The following is a 27200-nucleotide window of genomic DNA, read 5'->3' on the forward strand; positions in this document are numbered from 1 at the left end:
TATGATTGATTGATTGATTGATTGATTGATTGATTGGTTGATTGATTGATTGATTGATTGAAAAAGAAAAAGAAAGAAGAAACTTGTGATCAAAACTTAATTACTCGTGGTCACATGGGCATGAGTTATTAAGTCATGACCATGGCCATGATATTTTTTCTTCCATATTACCAGAAAGGCTCCATATCATATAGTTTTCACAATGTGTCACAGCTTTTATTTTGCTGGGGTGGCAGATATGCTTCCGGTGTTACACTTATTTGAACATTTCTAAATGTTGAATACTTAATTTTAATTTTTTTAAATTTTTAAAATGCTACATTCTAAGTACCTGTGTTCAGATTCTAGTCAACACCTTTCTGCTATCTCTCCTGGGTCCGTTTTAGAAACATTCTTCGCGATGATTATTTCTCATGGCAAAACAGCAGAAAACGTGATATTAAATTCAATGTTTTATTTTGAAATTCCAGACCGGACACATATTCTTTCCCGTAGCCTCGTGAACTTTACCAAACCAGCGACACCAAGTCATATGTTCGCCTATTGAGAACTTACCTTCCCACGCAGCCCCAGCTCTCTGCCTCCGCCTCACGCTCTCCCACCTTTTGGACCGCCGGAGCGCTCGCCGAAGGAAGTGGCCCGCATGGTGGTTGAAGGGATGCCCGAGACGGCCGTGGGAGGAGGAGTGATGCTGAACCGGCGAAGGGGCAAAGCCAGGCGGAGAAAGCGAAAGGAGTTGTTCGCCATCCAGATGTGCTTTGCGGCTGTGCTGCTGGGGCTGGTCGTGGGGCTGCAGACGGTGGCACAGAAAGCAGGTGAGGAGCAGTCTGGAGCTTTCCTTCTCACTCTGTTCCTCAGAAGAACACAACGTTCAAGTTGTGTTTGCAGTCAGCCAGACCAACAGGGTGATGGTTGGCTGAGGAACAGCCTCTCATAGGGACATTTAGATGCGTCTTTCTTGTGGTGTTTTATTAATGACGTCTATTGAAATAGCCATAAAGGAAGAACTCAACATAGAAAACATCTAAACACCAGTAGGCGATGCGAGTTGTATCTGCACAGGGTGAAAGAACTGTGGACGCACATGGATATATATATATTTTATATTAGTGAAAGTGTAGAGTGCATTTGTTCCTTGGTGCTGCTGCTTACATTAACAACCACTGCTGAGAGCAAAACAACAACATGATGCAACATCTGCAAGCAATCACCCTCTGGAAATGGTCGCAGTGACCGTGGTGCTGTGTTCACCCCAACTCATGCTTTCATTTCTCTGAGCTCACTCAAGCAGCACCAGGCATCACATATGAACTGGACATCCAGTACCAGGCAGTACTGGACCCCATCAGAAGCTCCAGAGCTTGGCTTCACGATCACNTTTTCATGCAGTGAAATGTGCAGCATATCACCAGATTTTTTTTTCACCAAGGTCATTTCAAATTAAATAACAGCTGTGTGTGACTTCCTGTTTGTGATGAAAATATATATTTTTACCACAATGTGTGTGTACAATAAACATTACCTGATTTCTTTTTCAGAATGTTACAAACCAAAATCTCTAGCAGTTTACAACCTAAGCAGGTGTGGCTAAACGGTGTGAAAACACGTCGGCTGATCAAATCCAAACATTTTCTCCATTCAGAGTGATTTCCTGGACTTCTGCAAGCTTTTTAAATGTTAAAAAAAATCCATATTTGTACACACTTCATTTTACAAACCATTTTAATAAATCTTTAGTTCAGTTGAATTTATTTGTACAGCACCAATACCCTACAAATGTCTTCTCAAGGCACTTTACAAACAAAACATTCAATGTAACAATACAGGTAGTTACTTAACTCTGACATGGAATGTTGGGTCAAACCTTTTTTTTTTTTTCACAATCCTCTACTTTTACTTTGCAACATGATGCTTTAACATAACTAACTAAAATGCATTCTTCCCAGAAGGAAAATCAAAACAGGTCTTTATGACTCACCAACAACAAAATCTGCAGAATCTGATGCAGCCGGTTTGCGAGCCAAGACACAAACCTAAAACCACAACAAACAAGTGAAAACTGATAACAACAGAGCAAAACCAGAGTTATACAACCAACAGGAAAAAAGGAGCTAAAAGTGATGAAAGAAAGCAGCAAAAATGATAAGGAACCATTAACAAACACCACACACTTAATACAATATTCGTGGCATTGGACTAATTTGCGATGCCTGCCCCTTAATGGAGAGTAATGAGTTTATTGGTAGGTTCAGCTGTCGCTTCCTTTCCTCCAGCTGATCATTTCCTTTTAAATAGAACCAGAATTACTTTGAAATATAACATTTGCTAATATGACAGTACAAGCTGTTTTTNACACACACACACACACACACACACACACACCACACACACACAGTCTGCTTGGCGTGCGTACCTAAAGGAGATTCACACTGTTACATGGCTGCTTCTGCTGAGTTTATGGATTATAGTTGCATAGAATTAGACTTTTAAACAAATATATATGTAGCTAACAGTCCCTATTAAGAGTAAGTTTTAGGTAATCATGTTTTATTTGCCTTCTTTCCGGACATGACTAAAGTATTTTATTGTGAATCATTTGCTTGTCATGGTAAAGTAAGGGCTACTTTCTTTGGGAGGTGCAGGGTATGTGAAGAGAACAAACTGGATGATCTTCACTGTGATACAACCTCTATGAAAATAGATCACCAAAGTTCAATTCTTATTTAAGGCCGAGACTTAAATGCATTAATTCTGATAAATTAATTCAGGGGTGTCAAACTCATTTTCGTTTTGTGCCAAATCAAGATCAGGAATGCTCTTAAAGGGCCGGTTGTGCCAGGGTGTATTGATAAAACCTGCTCACAAACTGTTAACACTATCAGTGAATTCTTAAAATTAAATATTATTATCCAACATCTTTTCAGTCCCTCCAGGATTTTGTTATAATTTTTGTGATTTTTTTGCAATAAAAATCAAAGTGTTCTTGGTACAAATTTGGAAATATTTGTGATATTTGAGCTTATTTATGACGGTAAATGCGACCTTTTATTGCACGCTATATAATTCATGGACCATAATCTGACATTAATTAAGGCTGAGGCAGCTGTTCAGTACAAGTAAGAAAGTTTTTTGACAATTTTTGAAAAAATTCTGCAATAAACTCCTAATTATGTATCAGCACAAAAAAGTGTGGGGATTTGTTGATTTTGCATAAATTTCCACAATAATTATCCAGAAGCTGTAGGGACTGATTGATATAATTTGGCATTAAACAGATAAAAACAGTATTGATTTGACTGATAACATAATATTTAAACACACTTTAGTCTAGAATCTAGAGGGCCACATAAAAAGCTATGAAGAGCCAGATTTGGCCCACGGGCCTTCAGTTGACACATGCGAGTTAATTACGGTAATTGATTTTAGCACATTAAAAATCTGTACACAGTTAACTGCGTTTTTATTTTTAACATATAAAACTAGAGAGCCTTTGTGTTGTGTTTGTGGTACGCCTGTTAATCTGACACGTAACATCCAGAGGCAACAGTGATGGATGACACAGTGGATAATATTTGCTCCAAAAAACAAAAACAAAAAAACAAAAAAAAAAAAACAAACAATCAAACTGGACTCAAGAAAAGTCTATTCTTGGGTGCAAGTCGTGCAAAAATCGCTGCAGCTGTTGAAACCTAAAATATCATCTGAAATTCTAAAAACATATTTCTTCAGAGAAGTTAAATGAATGATCAGGGTTTACTGAAACACTATAATAGCACTTTGCAACAATCTGATGGCTGAATAGCATCAAATAATAAATTAAAACCAAGAAATATCTTTGTTGTTAAGATCATGTCTATTTATTAAAAAATAAATAAATAAATTAGCGGTAAAATGTGTTTTTGAATTGAAAATGTTGCTTATTTTGTTGATGTATGGTTTACCGTTAAAATGAGACTAATTGCAATGGATTAATTAGAGATCCTGCCAGCGTTTCCCCAATTATTAAATTACTTTTTTAGCCTAAGTACCGTGAGATCCCTCGAGATCCTACAGACAAGGATATATACGTCTTTAAATGTGCCGAATTTCATTTTGATGGCAGTGCTTACTCTTCTCCTGCTACATATAGCAATGGCACAAGTAGCATTAGCCTGCGTGCTTAATGCCCTTCGCCTGACATGCAGCAGAAATCCAGTCATAACCGAATAAAAGGTGTTGACCTGGTTTGGCTGTCAGACGGGAAATATTCCACCCTGGGTGAATAACACTGAGGTTTGTAAGCAAATATATACATGATACAGTTAGAGAGAGAGCAAGAGGGACACAGGTAGATTTAGTAGATAAATATAGATTATTTATAGATTAATATATATATTATATATATTTATATAGATATATAAATGCATGGATGATGAATAGAGAACAGAGAATATTTTTTTCCTCTGCATGTTGTGTCGAATATGACAAGACATTTTCAGGTTCTTCTTTAAGTAGGTGTTTTTTATTAATGGTCAATACTGAATTGTTCTGCAGACTGATTGCTATTATTTAAATAAAGTAGGGTGCACTGATTGCAGTTTTCTAGCTGATCACTGATTTTTAAAAAGTCTGATTGATTTTGGCTTAAATGCCGAGTTGTTTTTGTTCTAAATATGGAAAAAAGTTGCAAAGTTGGCAACAGTAGGGTGACTATTGTTCAATACAGGTTCCTGGTGACCTTCACTGGAGGAGCTCTGAGTGAGGAGTAGGTGCTAATTGAAGGGAGTTTTCACACAAAACCAGGAGATCATCACACGACCATGATAATAGAACCGTCAGCATTTCTTAAACTTGACTTGTGTGCCTGCATGCATCACATGGGACTGCATGAAGCCATGTTCTTCTTCATGGCCCTGTCCAAAAAGTCAGTCTTCTTCCATGTATGGTCACGGACACTTTAGGTGCAAAGTACGAAGCAAATCTCCTGTTCAGTCAGAAATTGAACCAGAGGTGTCTTTGTTGAGGACTGATAGCCCCCGTATACGGAGCAAATGCTGCTCTTCTACACCATATGTGGCCACAGAGGTATTTGCAATACAAGCGTCTATTTGTTACCTCTGCTCTAATCTGTAGAGTAAATATGCTGCGCGCCAATCTCTCCGACCTTCCCTTCATCATCTATCCACCAGAAACCTGCCAGACAAATGGTCCTTCCATAGCTAAGCCTCTAGCAGCCGCTTGGTATATCTGATATACAGTAATAATCTCTACATAATCTCATTACATAACTTAAAGCTCTTGTCTCTTGGTCCTTCTTTCTTTGTTTGTTAGCGGGCGATTGGATGGGAGAGTGGAGGAGCACAGATGGAGCACTTTGCTCTGACAAAGCCTCGGGACTCAGAGCCGACTTAGACGCAAAGGAAAAGAGACAAGAGAGAAGAGAACGAAGGGGAGACGGGGACTGTGTTTGTTTGCGCGAGTGTGTATGGGGGCAGACGAAAGTGGGATGTAAAGAGGAAAAGTGGGAGCAAGCGAGGACAAGAGGAGGAGGAGGGAAGATGCGAGGGAAGGGAGATGAACAGGTTTTGGTTGAAAAGAGTCGCAGTTGGGGGGAGGTAAAAGATGACTTAGAGACTGAAATATAGTTGCACTTTAAAATGAGAACACAGACCACTTGCATAAGAATACGCCTCATGTTGGATTCAAGTAGTTTCCCTTCCCTGAGCCTTTAATGCTAGAGACCATTCTTCAAATCATGACCACTTTCACCTGCTTTTCTTCCAGGATATTCCTGGAAGAAAAGCAGGTGAGAGGCTGAAGGTGGAGATGATGAAGAGCCAAACTGCAAACAGCGACATGGCGTGATGATTTATTTAGGCTTAGGATATTTACCAGAGGGTTCACCAAAACCTACCAGATGTAAAATGCACAAGAATCCTGCACAAGACAAAGGCATGACAAGAACTGAAGTACTATGTGAAACAGGAGAGGAGGACAACTGTTCAGGTAACAGGTGAAAAACATGAGCTAAATTAGCAGGGATAAGGCTGGGCTGAGGAACTTAGCTCAGCAAACAAGAAATAAAACCTTCCATCTGAAGGATAACAGAATCTGCTCTCACCCCAAATGAAACTAAGAGAAACCCCAAACAGGGATACTGGAAAGTAACAGGACTGAAGCACAGGGATGATGATAATCAAGGCTAGAAAAGAACTGAGACAAGGGAGAGACGACACCAGCCATGAGAACTTGGGGGAGAAAAGACAGTAAGTTAGATGAAAACAAAAGGGAAAATAACATGGCGAAACAAAACAACACCAAACTGGAGCTGCTGTTTTGTGTGAAACATTGGAGCTACATAATATTAGTTTGTGATGTGAATTTAATTTTTTTCCTTGAATTAGAAAAAATAAATAAATAAAGTTCATGCATGACCACGTTACCTAAATCCAAAAGGTTGCATATTTAAAAAGAAAAAAAACAAGCATCAGAATATATTTGTATTTATATGCATAGCGGAATAAACAGCTGATCACCAGTGAGTCTTTATCATTATGTTTGAGCCAGCAATGAATTTCTATAAGACAAATTGACATCTGGGTTTATTTGAGTCCATCAGAACCACAACCTTGAAGTTCTCCATTGCCGAGTGTCGCTGCAGACATCAGTGAACAATTGACCACAGCTGGTGGAGAAGCAAACTGCACTTTAAACGATTAATGTGAGACTTAAGTCAGATCTTGTTTATCTCAACCAACTGTTTTCTGTTCTCTAAATAACTGGAGACCCTTTCATGCCAAGACCTCTAATACCACATTTACTAAACTTTTTAGCAGCTTATTGTGATCAATGGTACAAAAAGCTTTTCCTTTAAGTCTACTAATATATTTTTCTAAAAACTTTTGAAAACTGACAAAGGAAAGAGATAGGTCAATAAATTGTCAAAAAAAAAAATGTTTGTCACAATTTTTATGAAGTGGAATAACTTTGGTTACCTTCATGTTTTTAGGAAATCTTCCTGTAGAAAAGAATGAATTACAATTATACATGAACGGGTCGATTAGAGAAACCAATTATTGATTTCGCTAATCTCATGTCCATATCTAAATTATAAGTTTATCTTTTATTTGTAAAGGCTTTAACAGTATAAATTACTTTTTGTCCTTTCTATATGGAAATATTCTGTTAAGATTACTCTTAATATTTTTGTATTTTAATATTTTTGGGATCATACTGTTGTTTCTGAAAGTTAATGATTCCTGGTATGGACTGTATGTAGGGGCTTCACAACATTAGCTGAATTTGTTTGACATTGACATAATTTGAAATTGTGAAAGAGAATATATTCCTTTAATCATTGTGACTATGTTTTGGAGAATCTGCTAACAGGTAAAACTTCCTGTGATTGTCCTGTAGCATCTGCAGGGTCTTTCTTACATAACTGTTCTCAGTGCTCCTCTGTGAACTTTCCCAGTTAAGTACAACCTTGGAACCTGAAGCAAGAAATTATTACAATAACATGAACCTTTAGTTATAGAGTAATGAAGCATCTACACTTTCTTTCTTGCACAAATGCTTTTTGTTCCTGTGGCTCACGGAGCCACTAAAAGCCATACTCAGAACATGATTCTCAGAGTGCTTTGTCAGGCACATGGACCACAAGGCACAGCTCTCTAATTTAGCAGATATATATATATATATATATATATATATATATATATATATATATATATGCTTCAAGATGATGCCATGTACAACATCTGAATGAAAAAGTTTAAATCTTGAAGTTTGTCCTTTCCTTGATGACAGTTTTTAAAGTTCTAGGAACCAGCAGTAAACCTGCAGTCTGAAAGCAAAGTGCTCTGTTAGGAACATATGGAGCAATCAGATCTCTGATGTCTGATGGAGTTTGACTATTAAGAGCTTTATATATCAGAAGGTGAATTTTAAATACATAACGTTACACCAAGTACAGACGTCCCCAATCACATCGGTTCAATGCTGGCATCATGACGCACAAAAAAAAACAAAAACAGAAAAACATGTCGGCTATCGCTAAGCTTAGGAAAAATTGGAAGGGCTAAAATTGGGTCCGATAATTTGAAACATCTGCCGGATCGCTAGGTTTGAAGAGAGGAGTAATCTGAGCAGACCTCCAGGCAAATGAGCTGCATAAGCTAAGCAAGTGATGGAATAATGGTATGTAAATCTCTACTATCACAGAGGAAAACGTGAGTACAAGTTATACAAAATATGTCAAAGAGGACAAACTAATGAGAACAAGAGTTTTACCATCACTAGTCTGGAACAATGTTCACACTCATCATCAACACAACAAACATATTGTTTCTTGGTCCTTTGGATACCAGACGCCCTCTTCTAAATGTAAATTAATGTTTTTCATATCAGAATTCCTGTGTGGATCTCTGTGACTGACGACGGCAGAGTGGGCTCCGTGGCCGAGTTTCTCTGAAGCCGTTAGCCTGCCGAGACCCTTTGTACCCAAGAACAATGAAAACACGATCACTTCACAATTCACCTGCACTTGGCAGGGCCAGAGGAACCCATTATGCTTTTAATTACCCTGATCAGATAAATGATGCTCTCTGACGTCTCCCAGTGAAGCACCATTATTTCAGTGTGTTTGTACGTGCTCGCAACCTGACAGGCATTCAGAAATAAGCTTATTATGCTGAAGATGAGAAAAGCCTTCGCCATTAAAAATACAAATATGCCGTGGCTATCTGCTAAATGGATAAGAATGAGGATAATGAAGGAAGTTGTCGCCTTATCTGCTGTCTGGTGTTCACAGAGCAAAACCAGTGTTTATACGACTCCAAGAGTCTATTCTCCTGAAGTGTTGCCATTTCTAGTAGCAAAGATATTGATATTAAAAAAAATTCAATATTTTTTACTCATTGATTTCTTTTATATATTGTGATATATATATCACAATATATATAATATATATAAAGCCTTTATTTCTTGCAACATAGAGTGATGTAAACGATTAGTTTGGTAATTGAGCAATCTATTGATTATTCTGATGATTACTTGGGTAATTGGGAAAAAATAAAACGTCAGTAAATAGAGTTCATATAGGATGAAAATGGCCGTATTTGCTTTTTGCAAATTTGTTTTATTATCCATGTTGAATATTTAATTGGGTTTTGATGTCTGTAAGTTTTGATTAGTGTGTTGCTGCCAGTCTTGGCCAAGTCTCTCTTGAAAAAGAGATTTTTAATGTCAGTGAGACATGTCTGGTTAAATGAAGGTTACACACATGCGTGATTGAGCTTTGTGGTTCACAGAATGATGCTGAACTGATGCTTCTACAAAAGAAAAGAGTGAGAACACAAAACACGTCTCACCTCTCTTTGGAAGTGGGATCTTGTGATTATCGTGAACTTATTTTTTGTAACCAAATACTGCAGTAACTTTGTAGTACTGGTGCTTATTTTGCAGTCGTCTTGTTTGACCTTAAATATTAGTGGGACCTTCCTAATATTTCTGTTTTACAACTTCTTCTGCCTCCCAGGATATCAGACTTCTATCTCCTTGGTTGTGGAAGAGGCAAAGTGGGAGAGTCGTCACCTTCTGCAAGAAGACAACAAGTCTAAGCTCTACCTGGAGCCTGACAAAAACTGCACTGAACCAGGTAAGTCTTAATATGGTACAATGGTCCAGTTGCTGCTATATTTATTATGATACTGTGTTCTAATTGCTGTCATTTTTACCTAAACGTATATTGAGCATTCAACTCAATATGCATTATATGTAGAGCAAATAAATTTTCCATGTTGCTTTAATTTAAAGGGCTTTTAAACTCTGAATTTGCCATTTAAAAAATACTGAAATAAATTCAAAATAATGATAAGTTTTGAGAACCATCTTCTCTGGAAACATCAGTTGCTGTTGGATGCCCCTGCTGGCCTGGAGGACCTACACAGCAGCTTACTTTACTTATGGCTGAGGCGAACAGTTAAGAATGGAAATCGCCCTTCCTGGTGCTGATGCAGAGATGATCGCTGAGAAGAAAATTTGAAAAAGGTTATAAAGAACAAATAAAACCTCACGTAGAAAGAAATGATCTGTGCTCCCCTGCAGCCTGAAATCGCCAGCATCAACGCCTGTGTGTGTGTGTGGATTTGTCTGATCCTCGGCGTGCACTGACGGCTCTTGTCGAAATCCCTGAATTCTGTTCTTTCCAGATTTCTAAAACAATCTGGCTGCAGGCTGCTCGGTCTAGCCAGGCCAGTTAGCAGTTAGAGGCTGATGTATTCTCTTCGATGCCAGTTCAAACAGACCCGTTGTTGACCTGCTTGGGACTGGCTCATCAGGCTCAGGAGGTACAGACACTTTGAACGGAGAGCTGGTTGAGGCTGTGGGGTAAGCTCGATGACGACAGACACTCTTCAGCCTCATGTTTGCCTTCAGAGTTGACTCGTCAGAGGAAGTGTTTGTGTTTGTGTGCGTCTTTCCCGGTGGTGTGCAGTGTGAGAGTGTTTTCCACGTGGAATCCTGGGGCTTTATGAGGCTGACACCTCGCCAAGCATTTGCTTGATCTCATGTTAAGCACACAGCCTCCTACTAATGCACACACTCCCGATCAGTCCCGCAGCTGAAATGCAGGTACTACATGTTGTCTGACTGCATGCATCCGGACCAGTTCTGCACGTAGTTTGTGTTTATTGTCACTTTGTCTCCTGAAACACTAATTACCTTAATGAGGATTACTTCTGCTCTTCTGTGCTGAAAGGAGCCTTCACAGTGTGCTCATCAAACTGTTAATCTTTTTCACCCCTAGAGCGTTTGCTCTCTCTGACTTCTACTGTGTGTTTTTCACTTTTGTCTCTCATCTCCTTTTTTTCCCTTAGATAACAGGATCGTTTCAGCTGGAGAGCATCACTGTTGGTCTCTGCAGCAACATACAAGCGTTGACAAGCACATGCATCTAAATATTTATCTAAAGCGAGTTTCCATCTTGTGGAGCATTTTCATTTTTGGCAGGTTTTTGCTACATTACATTTCTGTTCAAGTACTCGCAATGTTTGTCTCAAATGTACAGAAGCAGGGTATCCCCAGAAAACCTGCTAAGCCCGGTGGTGGGGGCACTGAGGCGGTCCACCGGCAGTCCTCCATGTTCTTAAAAGATGCTAAGTTGACAGGAAATATAAAAATATTACTGGGGAATTATGTTACTGGAAGACATTGCCGACAGCACTTAAAACCACGACTATAGAGTCTTAAAAATAACAAAAAAAAAAAAATGCAATTAAAATAAATATCAATTATTTGTAGGAGCATCCACCACAAAATTCCCCTCCTCTGAAGACTTACTGGCGCAGTGGGACAAACAGCCAGCAGTAGCAGTCTGCGTGCCAGGGATGTGATGCACATCAAACTTGCAGGGTTGCATTGTCAGGTACCAGTGACTATTGGTGTTCTTCATCCTCTCCAGCCATTTTTAGTGCTTTGTGATCAGTTTCCAGCACAAACTGTCTTCCCAGGAGGTAGTTGCGAAGTGAATCCAAAGCCTGTTTTATAGCCTGGCATTCCTTCTCTATCGTGGAATAATTGGTTTCTCTGGGGAAATGTTTACGGCCGATGAAGGCGATTGGATGGCAGTCATTTGGGGGGGTCTGAAGCAACACGACACCAAGATCTTTGTCTGGTGCATCAGTTTGTAGGACAAACTCCTGCTGAAAGTCAGGGCAATAGAGCAGTTGATCTTGGCTCAAGGCCTGCTGGATGTCTTTGAAGGTGTCCTTAGACCTCAGACCTTAGAAGAGTATGTTTGGGCTTTGAAGACTGGTCATGTTTCTAAGCAGAGTACTTAATGATAAATGTGGTACCAACCAGACATACCCAAGAAGGATTTTCTTTTCTGTGGAAGGGGGCAGGGCTGGATGGCTTCAATTTTTGTGAATTTGTGGCTTCACCAATCCTTTTCTGATGACAAAGCCCAGGTCACCTGTTTCCCTCCTTGCAATGGCACACTTTGCTGGATTCACTGTCAGTCCTACATTCTGGAGACACTCAAAGACCACCTTTAGGTGTTGCAGGTCTGGGTGCTCTTAAAAATTATGTCATCCAGATATGCAGAAGCAAAATGATAGAGGCCATTGAGTACCTTGTCCATTAGGTGCTGGAATGTGGCAGGAATCTGCAGCATCACTCTGAAGTGGCAAAGGCCCCACGGTGTTTTGAAAGCCGTAAGTTCCCTGGACCAGGGGGAGGGTGGCACATGCCAATAATCTTTGACCTGGTGGTGAGATATTTTACTTTACCAAGTTTCTCAATCAGATCAATCAAGCTTGAAGCTTAACTGAGGTAGCAGAAGTCAATGCAAAACCTATTTGTGCTATCCATTTTAGGGACAGGGCCACTTGGATTGCACCACGCGATGTGTGATGCCTTGATAATGCCAAGGGAAGGCATTAAGGCACTTTCCTTCCTAAGTGATTCCAGAAGTCTCTCAGGTATGCAATAGCTCATTCATTTTGGAGCAGCATCTTCTTTTAAGTCAATGTTATGCATTATCACATCAGAATAACCTGGATCCTCTTGGAACACATTCAATGGACGGACAGCCCTCATCTCCAGCTGCTGTTCTCTTGACAGATTATCTCAAAATTATGTTCAGAGGTTGATGGAACAGGGAAATACTGCTCCTCAGGTTCCTCATCTTCTGTCCTCCAGATGCAGAAGGAGGTAGATATCTCTCAGGCCCAGGACACCGACTCACAAGGAGAAACTGAATGTAGTTGCTTCGTTCTGGAACAGAGACTTTGTACGTCATCGGTCCCAATTTCCCCATCACTTCATAAAGCCATTGTCACTTTGGCAGCATCTTGTTGTCCTCTGAAGGCAGCACAAGTTCTTTCTGGACAAGCTCAAACTTCCTTTGCCACAACTTGTTTAGTTGGCCCATTTTGTCTGTTAGGAATGTAATTTTTAATGTAGAAATAATTTTTTGTTGACTTTGGTCTTTTTTAAAGTACTTCACTAGTTTTCGTCCCTTGAAACCTTTCAAAGGATTGGTGGCAGGGAGTACCAGTGTTTTGGTCTTTTGTTTTATATATGTCCTTTTGTCTATGGAAACTTCCACATTGTGAAATGGTAGTATGGTCTGAAACAATTTCCTCAGACTGCATCCCCTGGGCCTGACTTAAAACAATGTTAAACAGAGGAGACTGTAACAGGTCAGTAAGCACTGGTAGGTCACTGGTAGGTCACTGGTAGGTCATTTCATCACCATAGACACAGTAGACTGGAACGGTCTCACTAGTGCAAACATAAATGCATTGGACCAAGGTCTGCGTACTTCCATTATCAATCAGTCACTTGAGTGCCAGACACATACACGTCTACATTAATGGCTGGATTGCTCCGGCATTTTGAGTCACTTCCCTGGACACATAACACATCTAGGACAATTTAACAGCATGTTGAGGGCACTTACATTTGGTGTCAGCCTCATGTCCACATAAGCAGCAAATAGGCATTTTCCTCTGAAATTTTGAGACAAATCTTTCTTTTACAAGGAGTTCACCTGCATCTGAAACCTGTTGTACTGGTTGATTGTGCCCATGCTTTTTCCAGCTTTGGAAAACCCACAGTGCTTTGGAGACCCATGAGTTCTTTCTCCTAGCAGCCACATAAACGTCAGTCAATCCAGCAACCTTTTTTGCAGTCTTTGGGTTATGTTCCTTTTTCCACACCTGCAGTTCTGATGACAAAATTCTCAAATGTTGTTCAAGAATAATCCCTTCATTGCTCACCAATTTTCCATACAGCTCCTCCTGCACAAAGGCACTTCTAGCTTTACCTGTTAGTACAGGTATTAAGTGAAAAACCCAGCCTAATTTACACTGACTTTGCATGTCACAGCACCCCAGTTGATCCCTTTTCTGCTCCGTTGCAAATCGCAGAGGTTCTTCAAGAAGCATGTGTGGAATGAGAGATTGTGCGATAAAGCCATTGATATAAAGGATGAGTGGCGTCATATAAAATCCTGTAGTTCTCAACTTCCAAAATTAATATTTTTCCCTCCCACTTTCTGTCTTGACATTTTAAAAATCTACAAAATGATCATCAGTCTTCCCACAGTCACACCCTTCATTAGATATATGTATTTTACTTTGCCGAAAGACTAAAAAAACAAACAAACAAACAAAAAACAAAAGATACTTCTTAAATAAAGAATCACAAGCTGACAGATGCTGGAGCTCTGAGCTGTAGAACTGAATATTATGACAGGAGGAAAACCTCGTCCTGTTCAGTTGAGATGAGCCAGATGCAGTTAGTACCTCAGTGACCCCAGAACCAAAGGTCAAGATGAGAAAACACTTAACTTGTCACCTGTTGATTTTCCACTCATTTTCACAGCAACAAGTCAGTTTACCCTCGTCCAGTGATCCCCTGCTCCACCAATCCCACTCCACACCCAGCGCAGATCCCTGCGCAAACACAAGGTCACATAGAGTCACATCCAGTGACTTCCTGTCAGCAGGTGTTTGCATGAACGTAACTCTGTTCTGCTGGGGAATTAAGCAGGAGACTTTCACGCATATCAAGTGCGGGAGTGTTTGATTAACAGTAATCCTGTTTACAGTGACTAACATTGTTCAAGGTGCCTCTGGTTTATCAGCATGCATGTATTTATTGGTGTAACATGTGGACAGCTGCTAATAGTGAGATCCTTGATTTTTGTCTCTATTCCTCCATGACTCATTAGCTCCAAGCATCTTCCCATAGTCTCTGATCAACCTCACTGTCCGTACTAAAATGTGGCCACCAGATTGTTTTATGGACCTTTGTAGGTCTCGTAGTTAGTCCATCCTCTCTCCATGTTCAGATGATGATTTGAACATAAAACTGTGTGACATTCAAAGCTGGAATGTTGTTTCAGAACCTAAACCAGCTTTAAACTTCTTCACGACTTTCTCCCTGACCTGTCGGCTGGGTTCCTTGGTGTTCATGGTGCTGGTTGTTTTCTAATTTTATGTGACAAACCTCTGAGAACTTCACAAATTCCCTTAGTCTCAGATTGCATTGCACACAGCTGGACTCCAATTATTAATTTGGGGACTTCTGAAGGTAAATGACTTTTTTTTTAATTAAAAATAAGATTTTTATAAATGTACACACCACTTTCACATTTTACATTATAGAATCAAGCATCATTTTCTATTTGAGTCGCAATTATTTGCTATTACAGCAAGGTGTAAAATGCACTGGAGCAAAGATCAAATTTATCTCTATATGGAAAACTAATCCCATAAAATAAAGCAACATGCTTCAGTGTAGAAAATATAGAAAATAACTCGTCAGCTGTTATCTTTGAAAATACAGTCATATTTAGTAAACTAGAATATGCTATGCTTGTTTGTCAGACTAAGTACTTTTTCACAAATAACCTTTAAGCAGGGCATTAGTGTATTTCATCCAGACTATGTTTGTTTTTTTAATATATGTTCTACACTTAAAGGTCCTGGTTTTATTAGCTGCAAGATAAAAAGAAAACCCATCTGAAATAAAGGCTTGTAAATATCAGTCTGATGAACTTTTCAACAACATTGTCATATCTTGAATATGACTGCATATGAAAAAAATGAATCCTGACTTGATGTTGTTTTCGTTCACGAGGCCTAAAAACAGGAATTTCTTTTAAAAACACATGAAAAAACAGTGGACACCTCTAACATGTTTGAATGCATAATAATAAATTATAAATTTGAAAAATTCATAAAGTTTCCCCTAAACTGAGTGATTCAAAGTGACAGCATTCTTAATAATTAACTGCGTTTTCTTAATCTGCCCCCGTTCTGCTCCAAACACAGAACGAGGAAAGAAATGAAGCCAAAAAAAAAAAAAAATCATCTGAAAACAAAACGCAGCTTAGAATGACAGTAAGATGAATGACAATGTTTATAGCTGAGAGTCTGAGGTAATGACGTCATCTCTCCTATAGTTGTTTATCTTAATGATTTTGCATCTTCTTGCATTGTACAAAGAAGAAATCAAACGTTTTGTCACCTGCTAAACGTACAGAAGATACTTAATGTAAAACACCTTGAATGGCCTTGTTGCTGAGAATGTGCTTTACACATAAAACTTGCCTTCAAAGAATCACGTGCTTACGGTTCTACAGGCGAGTTTTTACAGCAACATTTGACTGAGTCTAAATGCGAGGCTGCTTATGTTTAGTAGCTGTAAGGGTCTCAATGGACCTGCAGTCTGCAGCCGAACGCTTCTAAACGATCCTCTATGAGCTGCAGGAGAAATGGCCGTCCTGAGTCACAACAGCACCGCAGCCTAACCAGCATGTGTGCTGCAGCTTTCCCCGAACACAAAGCTAATAATTTACTTAATGGGACTATTTTCTCTTTTTTTCCGTTACTGCACATGGACGCAAAACAAAGCTTCAAGGCAGAGTCTATTTTACAGAGAATTCAGCAGGAAGAGAGGCAGATAAAACCTGGAATTTAAGAGCATTCGGAGCCTGTTGGGAGAGAATTTGTCATCACAGTTATGGCTAGAATCAGAATCAGCTTTCTAGGCCAAGATTGTGCACATAAACAAGGAGCTTGACTTTGCTTTAATGTGCTTTCAGTGTATATATGAGCGTAAGAGGAAATAAAATAGAGGATTTTATGTGTATGTGCAATTGTGGGTTTTTTTCTGTAAGGAGAAAAAGACAGGTTTTGGAAGTGCAATTACTCTTATTTTGCTTCACAGCAGAGTAGCTGACTACTCTGGCTGTAAGGTGTTTGTTGTGTTCATTGGACAGACAGCATGGGGGGAAGAAACTGCCTCTGTGGCAGCTGGTTTTTGCAAATATCGCTCTGTATCACCGACCTGACAGTAAAAGCTTAAACAGTTTGTGTCCGGAATGTGTGGGCTCTGCAAGATGTTAGCTGTCCTCCTTTTGACCCGATGACCTGTACAAGTCCTGGATGGAGGAAAGGTTGACCCTGATTGGCGACTGTCCTGTTTTATGGATGAGCAATACCGCACAGTGACTGATAAAACACAGGACAGACTGAATAATGACCGTGTAGAAGATGACCGGCAGCTTCTTTTTGTGTTGCTTAAGAAAGTCCAGTCTTCTGAACAGCCTCTATGTGTCCAGAGGAAGGGGTGATTCCTAGTATCAGGAAGTGATCCACAGTAAACAGTGCTATTGAGGATGATGAGCTGTTGGGGGGTGTCCTCTGGAGGTCCACCATCATCTTCACTGTCTTGAATGGTTCTGACCACACCAGTGGACCAGCTGATCTGCCTCCTGTCTGTATGCAGGCTCATCAACGTCCTGGATCAGACCTGTAACTGTGGTGTCATCTACAAACTTCAGGCATTTCAAAGATGATTCCCCTGAGCTGAAGTCATTGGCACATAGACCCAGATTTTTAATTACATAGTAAGTCAAACTAGTGTTACTAATTTTTTCATTATTTTTCAAAAGGTTATTACCAAATAAAATGTGAATTGTAAACATGTACTTGCTGTACTTTTGGCTCTGAGCTGAAAAACCTCTCATTTCCATGTTTTTACCTATTTTGGGAGGGGCTTTTCAGTGAACACCTGACTGGTGAGCCAGCAGGTGGCAGTAGTGCACCTTTGAGTTGTTTGCCAACACGAAGAAGAAGATCTACGTTTCATCTGACTGTTGACCGCATGGGCTGATCGCGTTGATGTGATGAAGTGAGTCAGTCAGTCTGGTTGATGTAACAGTTTGTCGGCGTGTGGTAGGTACGCAAACTTGATTCCGTTATCATAATAGTTGTACTTGCTGGGCAAAATACCATTTTTGTTATGCTCACATTAATGTTAGCTACAGTATTTGATTAAACTGAGAAAAAAAACAGACACATTCGTGCTTGAACAGCTTAGAGAATCTGCCTGACGTGGTCTGACCTGTCGCTGCGAATACGTCTACTAGCCCGCCAAAATGGAAGTTGCCTTAAGATTCAACGGAACCAGGTTTTGTCATTTCATTAACATGTTTCATTTTTTTTTTCTTTTAAACAAACTTTATGGCCCCAATTTACCTTGATGAAATGTCAACATAAATCCTGCGGAGTTGTAGTCCAGAGGAATGTGCAACTGAGCTGGTTAGTTTAACAATGTAGAACATTTTCGTATCTTTTTGAGCATTAAAATACATACTGTCTACCTCTAGTGACAATAACTGACAAAAAACTGAGGTTGAAATACCTGAATAATATTAAATATGGTGGCTCTTCATGTTAAACAGACACTCAAAGTAGCACATCTACTCAGCTTCCTGTGGACTTAAAAAAAAAAAAAATCAAACCCAAACATTCCTGCATCGTGACATGCAGCAGCTATCTCTGGTTCCCCAGCTTGTACGGTGAATTTCAGCTGTGACAGGATTCAGGATTAAGCCTGAAAACATTCAGAAAGGGCTGCTGCAGCAGTCTAATCTCATTCTGCACTGTTCATGCTGAGCTGGAGAACTGCTGCTTAGCCTGTGAGGAATAAACATTCACTGAGATGGAAAAGCTAAACAATTTTGGATCGTTATTATGTCACCTTTCCAAACAGAAATTAAGGCAACAACTAGAGACTTACTGTAGCCATGGTATTCTCTTGGTGTGATACTATTGAGTCAAAACGCACGATTTTCCTTATATAATGAACACAATAATTTGAAATTAACAAAATATCAACATTATCTAATAATGACCTCAGCTGTCCTGGTTGCCTTAAGTCAGACTTTAGCAGGGAGATTACAAATGGTCATTGTTTTTTCTTTAACTTTCGGTCTATGGGCAGCATACCTAAGAAAATTCAAGCTAACAAGATGGAATGGGACATGAAGGCTGCTTACACATTTAGACTCGATTGCTCAGATCCCACAGAGACAACTGCGGGCGAGCAGCAGACAATTTTCAAGGACTTGCAATCAACAAAGCAAGAACTACTTGAGAAAATAGACGAGAAGGCTGCAGAAAGTCAAACGGAGCAACGTAGCACTACTGAGGATTTCGTCGACAACCATTAGATTCCTATTAAAATATTATTTCTACCACCATATGAATGTAGTAAACAAGGCATCAGCATTGTTACTTAGTGTCAAGAACATTACTGAATACATTTAGTTAATGTTTTACCCAAGCCAAAAAACAAGCAAAAACAAAGCCAAATAATTATATTCCAAACATACAGTACAGTTCAATCCTCAAGGAGGAAGCTTAAAGCTAGCACTGCTTCAGCCTTGTGCTAACAGAACCACAAGGCTGTATGCTGCCATCAAACCAATGGCCAGGGTGTTATCAACACTCAAATTTCGTGTCTTTGCTGTGTAGCTTGTTTTAATAGAGAGACAGAACCGACGCCTCAATCAGACGAAGTCTTTTGTAAAATCTATCTTGACACTGGCATAGGTCACTGAAGCACACTGAAGTGCTCTGCAAACTGACTTTCCCCACTGATGTGAGTACATTACCAAGAAAAATCTAATTTAACCATTTATTTGTGCAACGGCTTTCAGTCTAAGAACTTACAAGTGACTCATCTGCAATTTAGATATGCTTGTGAGTTTTTTCAGTCAACCTACCGTACAAAATAATCCAGACTACAAGGATATTTTAGAAAGCCAACAATCCCCTACAATATGGTTCCTGTACCTTCTGACCAAAGGTGATGAGGTCATTATTTTGTCTAGCAGACCTGGCTGAAGTAGTGTACTCTCTGTGCCTGTCGATAAGTCCAAAGAAAATTCCTGCTGAAATGGTTTTCCAGTTAAACATTCCTAAATGACAAAAGGTGGAAACATATTGATGAAGTCCAAGAACTACCAAAAGTGAGAACTTGGTCTGCATTGATTTGAACTAACATCTCTTTGAAGCATGGACTGCATTTCACCCTTAACACAGAAATCCAACGAGGAAAAACAAAACTCTTATTTCAACGTACCATCTTTTCTTCATTTGCACTGCCAGTTTCACAACCTTTCCCTTTTAGGAGCATTTTACTTTCACAAATGTGTTTGCAATTAAGCAACAGGCACACACTCACATGCTGTTAGAGCGTCTGATTATACCTCGAATGTAAAACAGTCGGTCTTCTCACGTTGCTTCATGTTCCCTTTAACTGATCTCCAGGTTTTATTGCCTGTTTGTCAGTCGGGTACAAGCCATGCGGAAAAAAGTAAGAAACCAGTAACAGTTATCATGTAGCATGATTTAATTTAACAGTCAAATATCATAGCTCAAAAAAATGGCATGGCATTGTTTGAATTTTTGACACAAATCAGTGGCAGGAGAAATGTATGGAGTACTTTAAAACCCCAAAATTATATACCAGAACCAAAAAAAACAACATTGTAAGTCCTTTATGATCTTATTCTCAGTCATAAACTTCACTTATGAAAACCAATATTCTTCAACACAGACAAAAAGAAAGTTTTCTGGAAATATTGCATAATCTACAAGATTTTAGTCTTGTAGATTAAACAATATTTGTTCCCTAAATTTGGAAAAGTACCAAACAGCAAAACAAAAACTAAACCATTGTGCAGCTTTTTAAGTACATGGCTACAAACTGTAATATGGTGTTGACAAAATGGCAACATGTGAGTACAAATGTAGTCCTAGTTGTTATGATCTTCTCCTTTCCTGCCAAGTTTAATGTTCTCTTCCGCTTTGCCCTTACTGTCCTGTTGTCTACTGATTGCTGATTGATGCCACCTGAGCCACTGCCTATATCAACTCTTGTCCTGCAGCGGATCAGCATGAGATCTGAGGGGTTTCTCAGCAGAACTTCAGCTACTTTGGGTTGGAAAAACCCAAAGTACCTCTCTGAGGAGTAGAGAGGCCGCTATGGCAGGCCTCTGCAGGTAGACGCATCAAGAGACATTCATGTCTCTACGGGAATGCAGAAAACACAAAATATGCAGACTGCTTTTCTATAATGTCTCTAGTCACTTTGAAGGTTTTTAAAAATCCTCTTCCTGGCCAGCAGGTTTGAAGAAAATTGTTCAGAGCTCTTGTGTCTCTATTGGGGCTTGACTCCAAAGACAAGTCTTTGGTTTTCAGGTCTTGCCTTTGTTGTGCGGATCAGTTATTATCTGACTGGCTCTGAGTTATATTACAGTGGGGGATAGATTGCCAGCGACGTCTCCAGCACAAGAAATGCTAAGGAATTAGATCCATTCAGTATGTGAATAAACGATCCAGACTCAGACCTGCCCACCACTTTGGGGGCAACAAACACTGTCTGCACAGATATTTGTTCTGCTTGTCCTGTTTGACCACTGATCAAACAATTATGGACAAAGAGAAAATCCTCTTTCCCATGGCAATAGAAGACCATTTTAGTGGTGAGTGTAAAAAGGCTTACCTGGCTACCAGAGATCTTACTCTTGAAGGTTTCATCACTCTCAGTTTCCATCGTATAGAGTTCCCTTCTCTGTACAGTCCTACAGGTGAATCTCAGTTAAAAAAAAAACACTTTCCCCTTTCTCTGTCTGTCAAACTCTCCTATCCCAGCCAACTAAAGTTCGAGTCTCCCAATAAGGAAAGTTTAATTTCATTTCAATACAGTTTATTTGAGTAGCGTCTGGAAGCACTTTGCAAAAAAAAAAAAAAAAAAAAAAGTCTTCTCAGTTTGTTGTGGAAAAAAGGTTTGGTGAAAATCACTGAATCAGGCTTATTTAATACCATGCTCACAATATGATAAAAATGTCCACCACAAATTCAATCATATATGTTCCAAATTATCTTAGTTATCAAACTGTGCCTTAAATTCAGTTTAATATTCAGTACTGCTTAAAAAGTTTTCTATCTAAAGTAAACCCAGCAGATTATGTCAAGCCATTGACTTGCAGCATTCACTCCTCCTGGATAAGCATGTTTGACAGTAGACAGTGGTTTGATGATCATGCTGAGTGACTGCCACAGTAGAAAGAAATTTTAAAAAGTAGAATAGAAGGCAGATCCTTTAGTTCTGAGACTCCTCTCCCAGTTTTAGTCCATGAGGCAGACACACTGTCTACTTTTAAGACTAGGCTGTCTCTGTAGTTATGCTAGCATCGGCTTACGCTTTTTAATCACTTTCATCTTCTATTTCCCTCCAGTTTGCATTATTCCTGAAGGAGAGCATAGGGCTGAAATATTGCCACCATCAGCTAATCATTCTCCCTCTCCTGCTGTTAGCTTTTTACTTTCATGAATATCAAAAATAACCGTACATCAGTTTATCTGTTTCTTCTCATGCATTCTACGCTGTCTTGTTAAATCCCCTGTTGGTCTTGGCAGATTGCTGCTCATACTGAGCCAGGTTCTGGTTCTGATGGCGGTTTCTTCCTGTCAAAGGGGAGTTTTTTTTTCTTCACTGTCGCTACATACATGCTCGGTACAAGAGATTGCTATAAAGTCAACGACACAACACAAGCAATCATTGTCCTGGTCCAGGAGGAGTGAAGGCTGCAAGCAAAATGAACGTCTTGGGAGCCCAAACAGATCTTTATATTATCAGTCTTGGGAGCACTGATACCATAAAGTTGTTGCTGAAGATGTGCTATATAAAGAAAATTACCTTTAACTTTAAAGATTAAGCTATCAGTGCTAAATTAATTATAATATTGGGTGTCATTATAAATACCATTGTCAGATATTGATAGTTTTAGTATTTTGATAGCCAATCATGTTCAACAACACCCTATGATTCATACCTGAGACAGAAACGACAGGATGAATTGAATTTGAACTTGTAGAATTTGAGTTGTAATCAGATTTGTTGCTTTCTGTTTGCTGACACATCGATTAAATGCCAGTATTACCATGTAACCTTTAGCATGAGCCTGAGACACACTCACACACAGTCGGTTTCTTTTCCCTGTCTGTCATAAACTTGCTCTTTGGGCTCATCTATATTCCTCAGGTTTCCACATACTTATCTGAAAACACCTCATTCCCTCATATTTGATCTTTTGTTCACATAATTTGACTGACTTGTGCTCCTGCTCTCTTTTCCCTTCAGTCATGTTATCACAATGACGTGATGACATGACTGCTATCTAAATACTGTTTCCCTTGTTGGTGGCGTAAAACCCCAAAATGGAAAAAACCAATCCAAGTTATGAAACAGTGACTGTTATTTTATGCGAGTCATGTCTTGACCTTTTATGCTTTTGAGTATTTTGCTGCTTTCCGGGAGAATAACTACATAACTATAGTTCTTTTTTCTGCTCACAGGTTTTCAGAATTCAGTTGATGTTAGCCTTATTAGCCTATTGTCTTTTCTATAAGATTATGGGAAAAGTAAATGTAAAAAATTCTATGATATTGTTTTCTATCAGTACTGCACATCCACTCAGATGTAATCTGAACCTTCTTGCCATGATTATTTTGCTCACTTGAGGCAAGTTGTCTGAAAACTGTTAAGCAGATGTCATAAATATGCAGACATTTCTAACTGCATATCTCATATACAACCATGCTTTTGAAATAAAAATGGTAAATAATAAACAATATGATATTTTTAATGCAACCCTTTAACATATCTCAGGAGCATCTTGCGGTGAACAATAGCCCTATTTAACCCAACAAACCTGTAGCAACTGTGACACGTGGCAAAAGAACAGATTACTACGGTTCTTTCAGTCCTTTGGTTCTTTTCAAAGTTTAATCTGTTGTTAATGAACACAGGGAAGTATTTATTCAGCCCCGATGTTACTTGTTGTCTAAGATGAACTCGGGGTAAGCCTTTCGTCATACTTTTGCTTTCTTCCTTTGTTTCCTGCTGACGATAGCTGACGTGTTAGGTAATACCACCCACAAACTTGTAAGCACTTGTGGCAGAATATAAATACAACCATATGCTGGAGTACGTGTATAGCGAGTGTAGCTGCATGCCTTTTTATGCACTGAACTGTTAACGACTAGCAGGCGTAAGGCCACAGGATCGAGAATCTCAAACTTACATCATGTTTCTCCCTCCGACTAGCTGCTGTTTACATGTACATGCGGGGCAACCCACTGTTTCAGTCTTTGGCTGCTCAGTTCAGAAGTACGAAAGAGCGTAATGTGTGCATTAAATAATGTTTTCAGGGTGGCACAGTGTCAGAGATTAAGCATCAACATCTACAGGCCGTCGAGTGCATTAAGGAATATCTGTGGGAATAAATAAGTTATTGCTGGCATTGGTACTGAAAAAGTGGGATAATAGTAACATAATTCAACAGTAACTTTGCACTTCAGCACTTTGCACTTGTGCACTTAAAAGCTTGCTACTTGTGGCAGTAGCAAGCTTTTATTTTTATTTTAGCTGTGACTGCTAACGTGTTAATCATTAACATAAAATGAATACTTAAACCATAAAATGTATTAACACTTGCATTGACAAGAGCCGGCATCATAATGATATAAAACTGAGCTCAACTGACTGTCTGCAATAGATTAAAGATATCTCCAGGATGTGTGGGTCCTGCAGGGATGTTGGAGTTTTTTTAAACCCTAGACCAGGGGTGCCCAAAGTGGGTCCTGGAGGTCCAGCGTCTGGCATGTTTTAGTTCTCTCCCTGGTGGTAGTAACAACCTTTTCAGCATGTCAATGTTCTTCTTAGGGCTTCTAATGAGCCATCATTTGATCCAGGTGCTTTAAACCAGGGAGAGAACTAAAACATGCAGGATGCCGGCCCTCCAGGACCCACTTTGGGCACCATGGCCCAGACCTCCTGGATGGTCCTCCATGGCCCATCCAGGAGGACCATCCAGGTCCTCCTGGATGGAGGACCTGGAAGGTCCTCCATCCAGGAGGACCTTCCCTCCTGGATGGAGGGAAGGTCAGCCCCCCCAGCTCTGCAGAGCTGATTGTTCTTTGCAGTCTGATTTGTGGATGAGCCAAATCACACAGTGATGGAAGAACACAGGACAGACATGTGATGTCCTTCAGATTCTTCAGCTAATTCAGGCACGATTGGTTCTCCACATTTCTTTTGGAATGGAATGTGTATAGCAGCAACTCCAGTCGCTCCTCTGCACTTTTCACTTTGTTTATTTTACTTATTTTGTTTTAACTATATATGGGTACAGCAGATTGATTGATCTCAATTACTTTCTTTCTCATTTGATCTTGAATTTCTTTGGATCTCATCATAATATCTTAAGGATCTTTTGGTGTACTTGAGTCAGGTAGCTGCTATTTAAGAGTTGTCTTGATTGAGAACAAGTGTGGCTACAGATCATGAGCTCAGGTGTGATAAACCACAGTTAAGTTAGTTTTTTCATACAGGGCAGATGGAGATGTGTGTGTGTGTGTGTGTAATATTTCAATTACTCTCTGATGTTCTGAAACATTCGAGTGATTTTACAAATGTAAAAATATCAGGAAGGGGGCAAACTCTTTTCACACCACTTTGGCAACTGAATCCATCATTATTTTCGTCATTTATGCAAAACCTTTAGCTTTTTTGCCCCATCTCTCTTTTTTTCATATTATGTGGTTAATGAGTTTTCTTATTTCCTGGGGGTTGTTTGTGATCAAATATTCTTTTGGTTTTCAATCTCATAACACGTTTGTGGAGGAACTGCTGCCTCATACTCATCCACAAACACTGCGAAATATCAACTTTTGTCGAATCGATCAAATGAATTTTCTTCAACGTCTCACTGACCTTTAAAACAGGAATAGTACAGGTCAAAACATAGACAATTAAATGAAATCAACAGTTCAGTACAGAGATTGCAGAAAATGAAAGACAAGTTTGACAATCTTCAAAAAAGATTAGGAATATCCTTCAGGAATGCCTTGTGACCAACACAAAAGATGCTTTGTCATTTCTGGAGGAAAAAAGGCCACATGTCGTGTTTCCTGCAGCACAGCAGTGTGCTCAGATCCCTTTAATGATGTATAGGATTTTGAGGATTTTCTCTCTCCTTTCGTGAACCTCTGTCTCTGTTAGGAGCACACTATGATTATGTAATGCTGGGGGTATTATATAAGCACTGGGGATGGTAGCAGTGTAGATTGAGGTGGGGCTGACTATGGAGTAATGAGAGGCTCCACTCGGGTCTGTCTTACAGGCTCAGCAGAGGGATTTTAGAACTGACTGTGTTAATTGCTAAATCATCTCCTCACACTGATACTGTTATCACACAGAAACTAAGCGAAGGCAGCAATTTATAGCACTGACCTCGTTACAGAATGCCCTGAAGAGAACTACAGGATGTTTTAAGATGAAGATGCTTTGGGGATTGAATACACAATGTCACTTCCTGTTCTTATAGATTCAAAGCACCTGTTGTCTTTAAAAACAGTCCCTAACCCAACACACTGTCTTTTACAAGCAGTTCCAATAGTTTTAATGAAGATGAAAATGTCTGAAATTCAAACTATTGTTGTCCTGTTCTGTATGTCTGATGCTGATGTATTCACATTCATTCAGTTCATATCTTACCTTGCAAAAGGATTGTAAATATTCAGATTACTTTGGCTGTTGAGACAACTTTAGAGTTTTCCCCAGTGTATTACAGGCCTGTTGGGCCTCCAGGTTTTACCTCCTTCCAATTCCCCCCAAGCTAAACATTACTTGTTTTTAATTTTAATGGGCTTTTTATACACCTGTGACTAATAACTGTATGCGTTTTTGCTGCACTTTGCTCTGCGGTACACTTCACTAGCGGAGTGCAGACATTCTTGAAAGCCGGCTTTATAGTTGATGTATTGAACAGGCCACCAATGGTGCGCATCAATCACACCATTGGTGCCTCACGCGCTGCCAGAGCTGCATCAGTTTACCTCTTTATAGGAGAATAATGAAATGACTTTGCTCCCACAATGTGATATACTTAACCTGAACCAGATTGCTAGATCTGCTTTTTTGCATCTATGCAACACTTCTGAAAAGTAGGTATAAACTGACACACAAAGATGTGTGGTCATTGTGATGAGCAGGAGGCAAAAATACAATGACATGTCATTTGCTTGTCAAATATTTGACACATCTAAGAATAAAAATTATATATAAAAAATAAAAAAATTCCCTTCTCACCCTCCGCGGGTGGTCTCTTTCATCCTCTGAGCTCGGGTCCTCTACCAGAGGCCTGGGAGCTTGAGGGTTCTGCGCAGTATCTTGGCTGTGCCTAGAACTGCACATTTCTGGACTGAGAGGTCTGATGTTTTTCTTGGGATCTGTTTGAGCCACTGCGCCAGTTTGGGGAGCAGTATATATATATATATATATATATA

General features: G+C 39.5%; 1 protein-coding gene across 1 annotated transcript in view; it reads left to right on the forward strand.

Annotated features, from left to right (window-relative positions):
* Positions 1-487: 487 nt before the first annotated feature.
* slc24a3 (solute carrier family 24 member 3) overlaps positions 488-27200 on the forward strand; it is a 41549-nt gene continuing 14836 nt past the window's right edge. Inside the window, exons 1-2 of the mRNA XM_007540949.2 lie at positions 488-815; positions 9518-9637. Coding sequence (XP_007541011.1) covers positions 644-815; positions 9518-9637 — 292 coding nt within the window. The 5' untranslated portion in view covers positions 488-643. The remainder of the gene's footprint in view (positions 816-9517; positions 9638-27200) is intronic.

Source organism: Poecilia formosa, unplaced genomic scaffold (assembly GCF_000485575.1).
Source record: "Poecilia formosa unplaced genomic scaffold, Poecilia_formosa-5.1.2 Scaffold575, whole genome shotgun sequence".
NCBI classification, from domain to species: Eukaryota; Metazoa; Chordata; class Actinopteri; order Cyprinodontiformes; family Poeciliidae; genus Poecilia; species Poecilia formosa.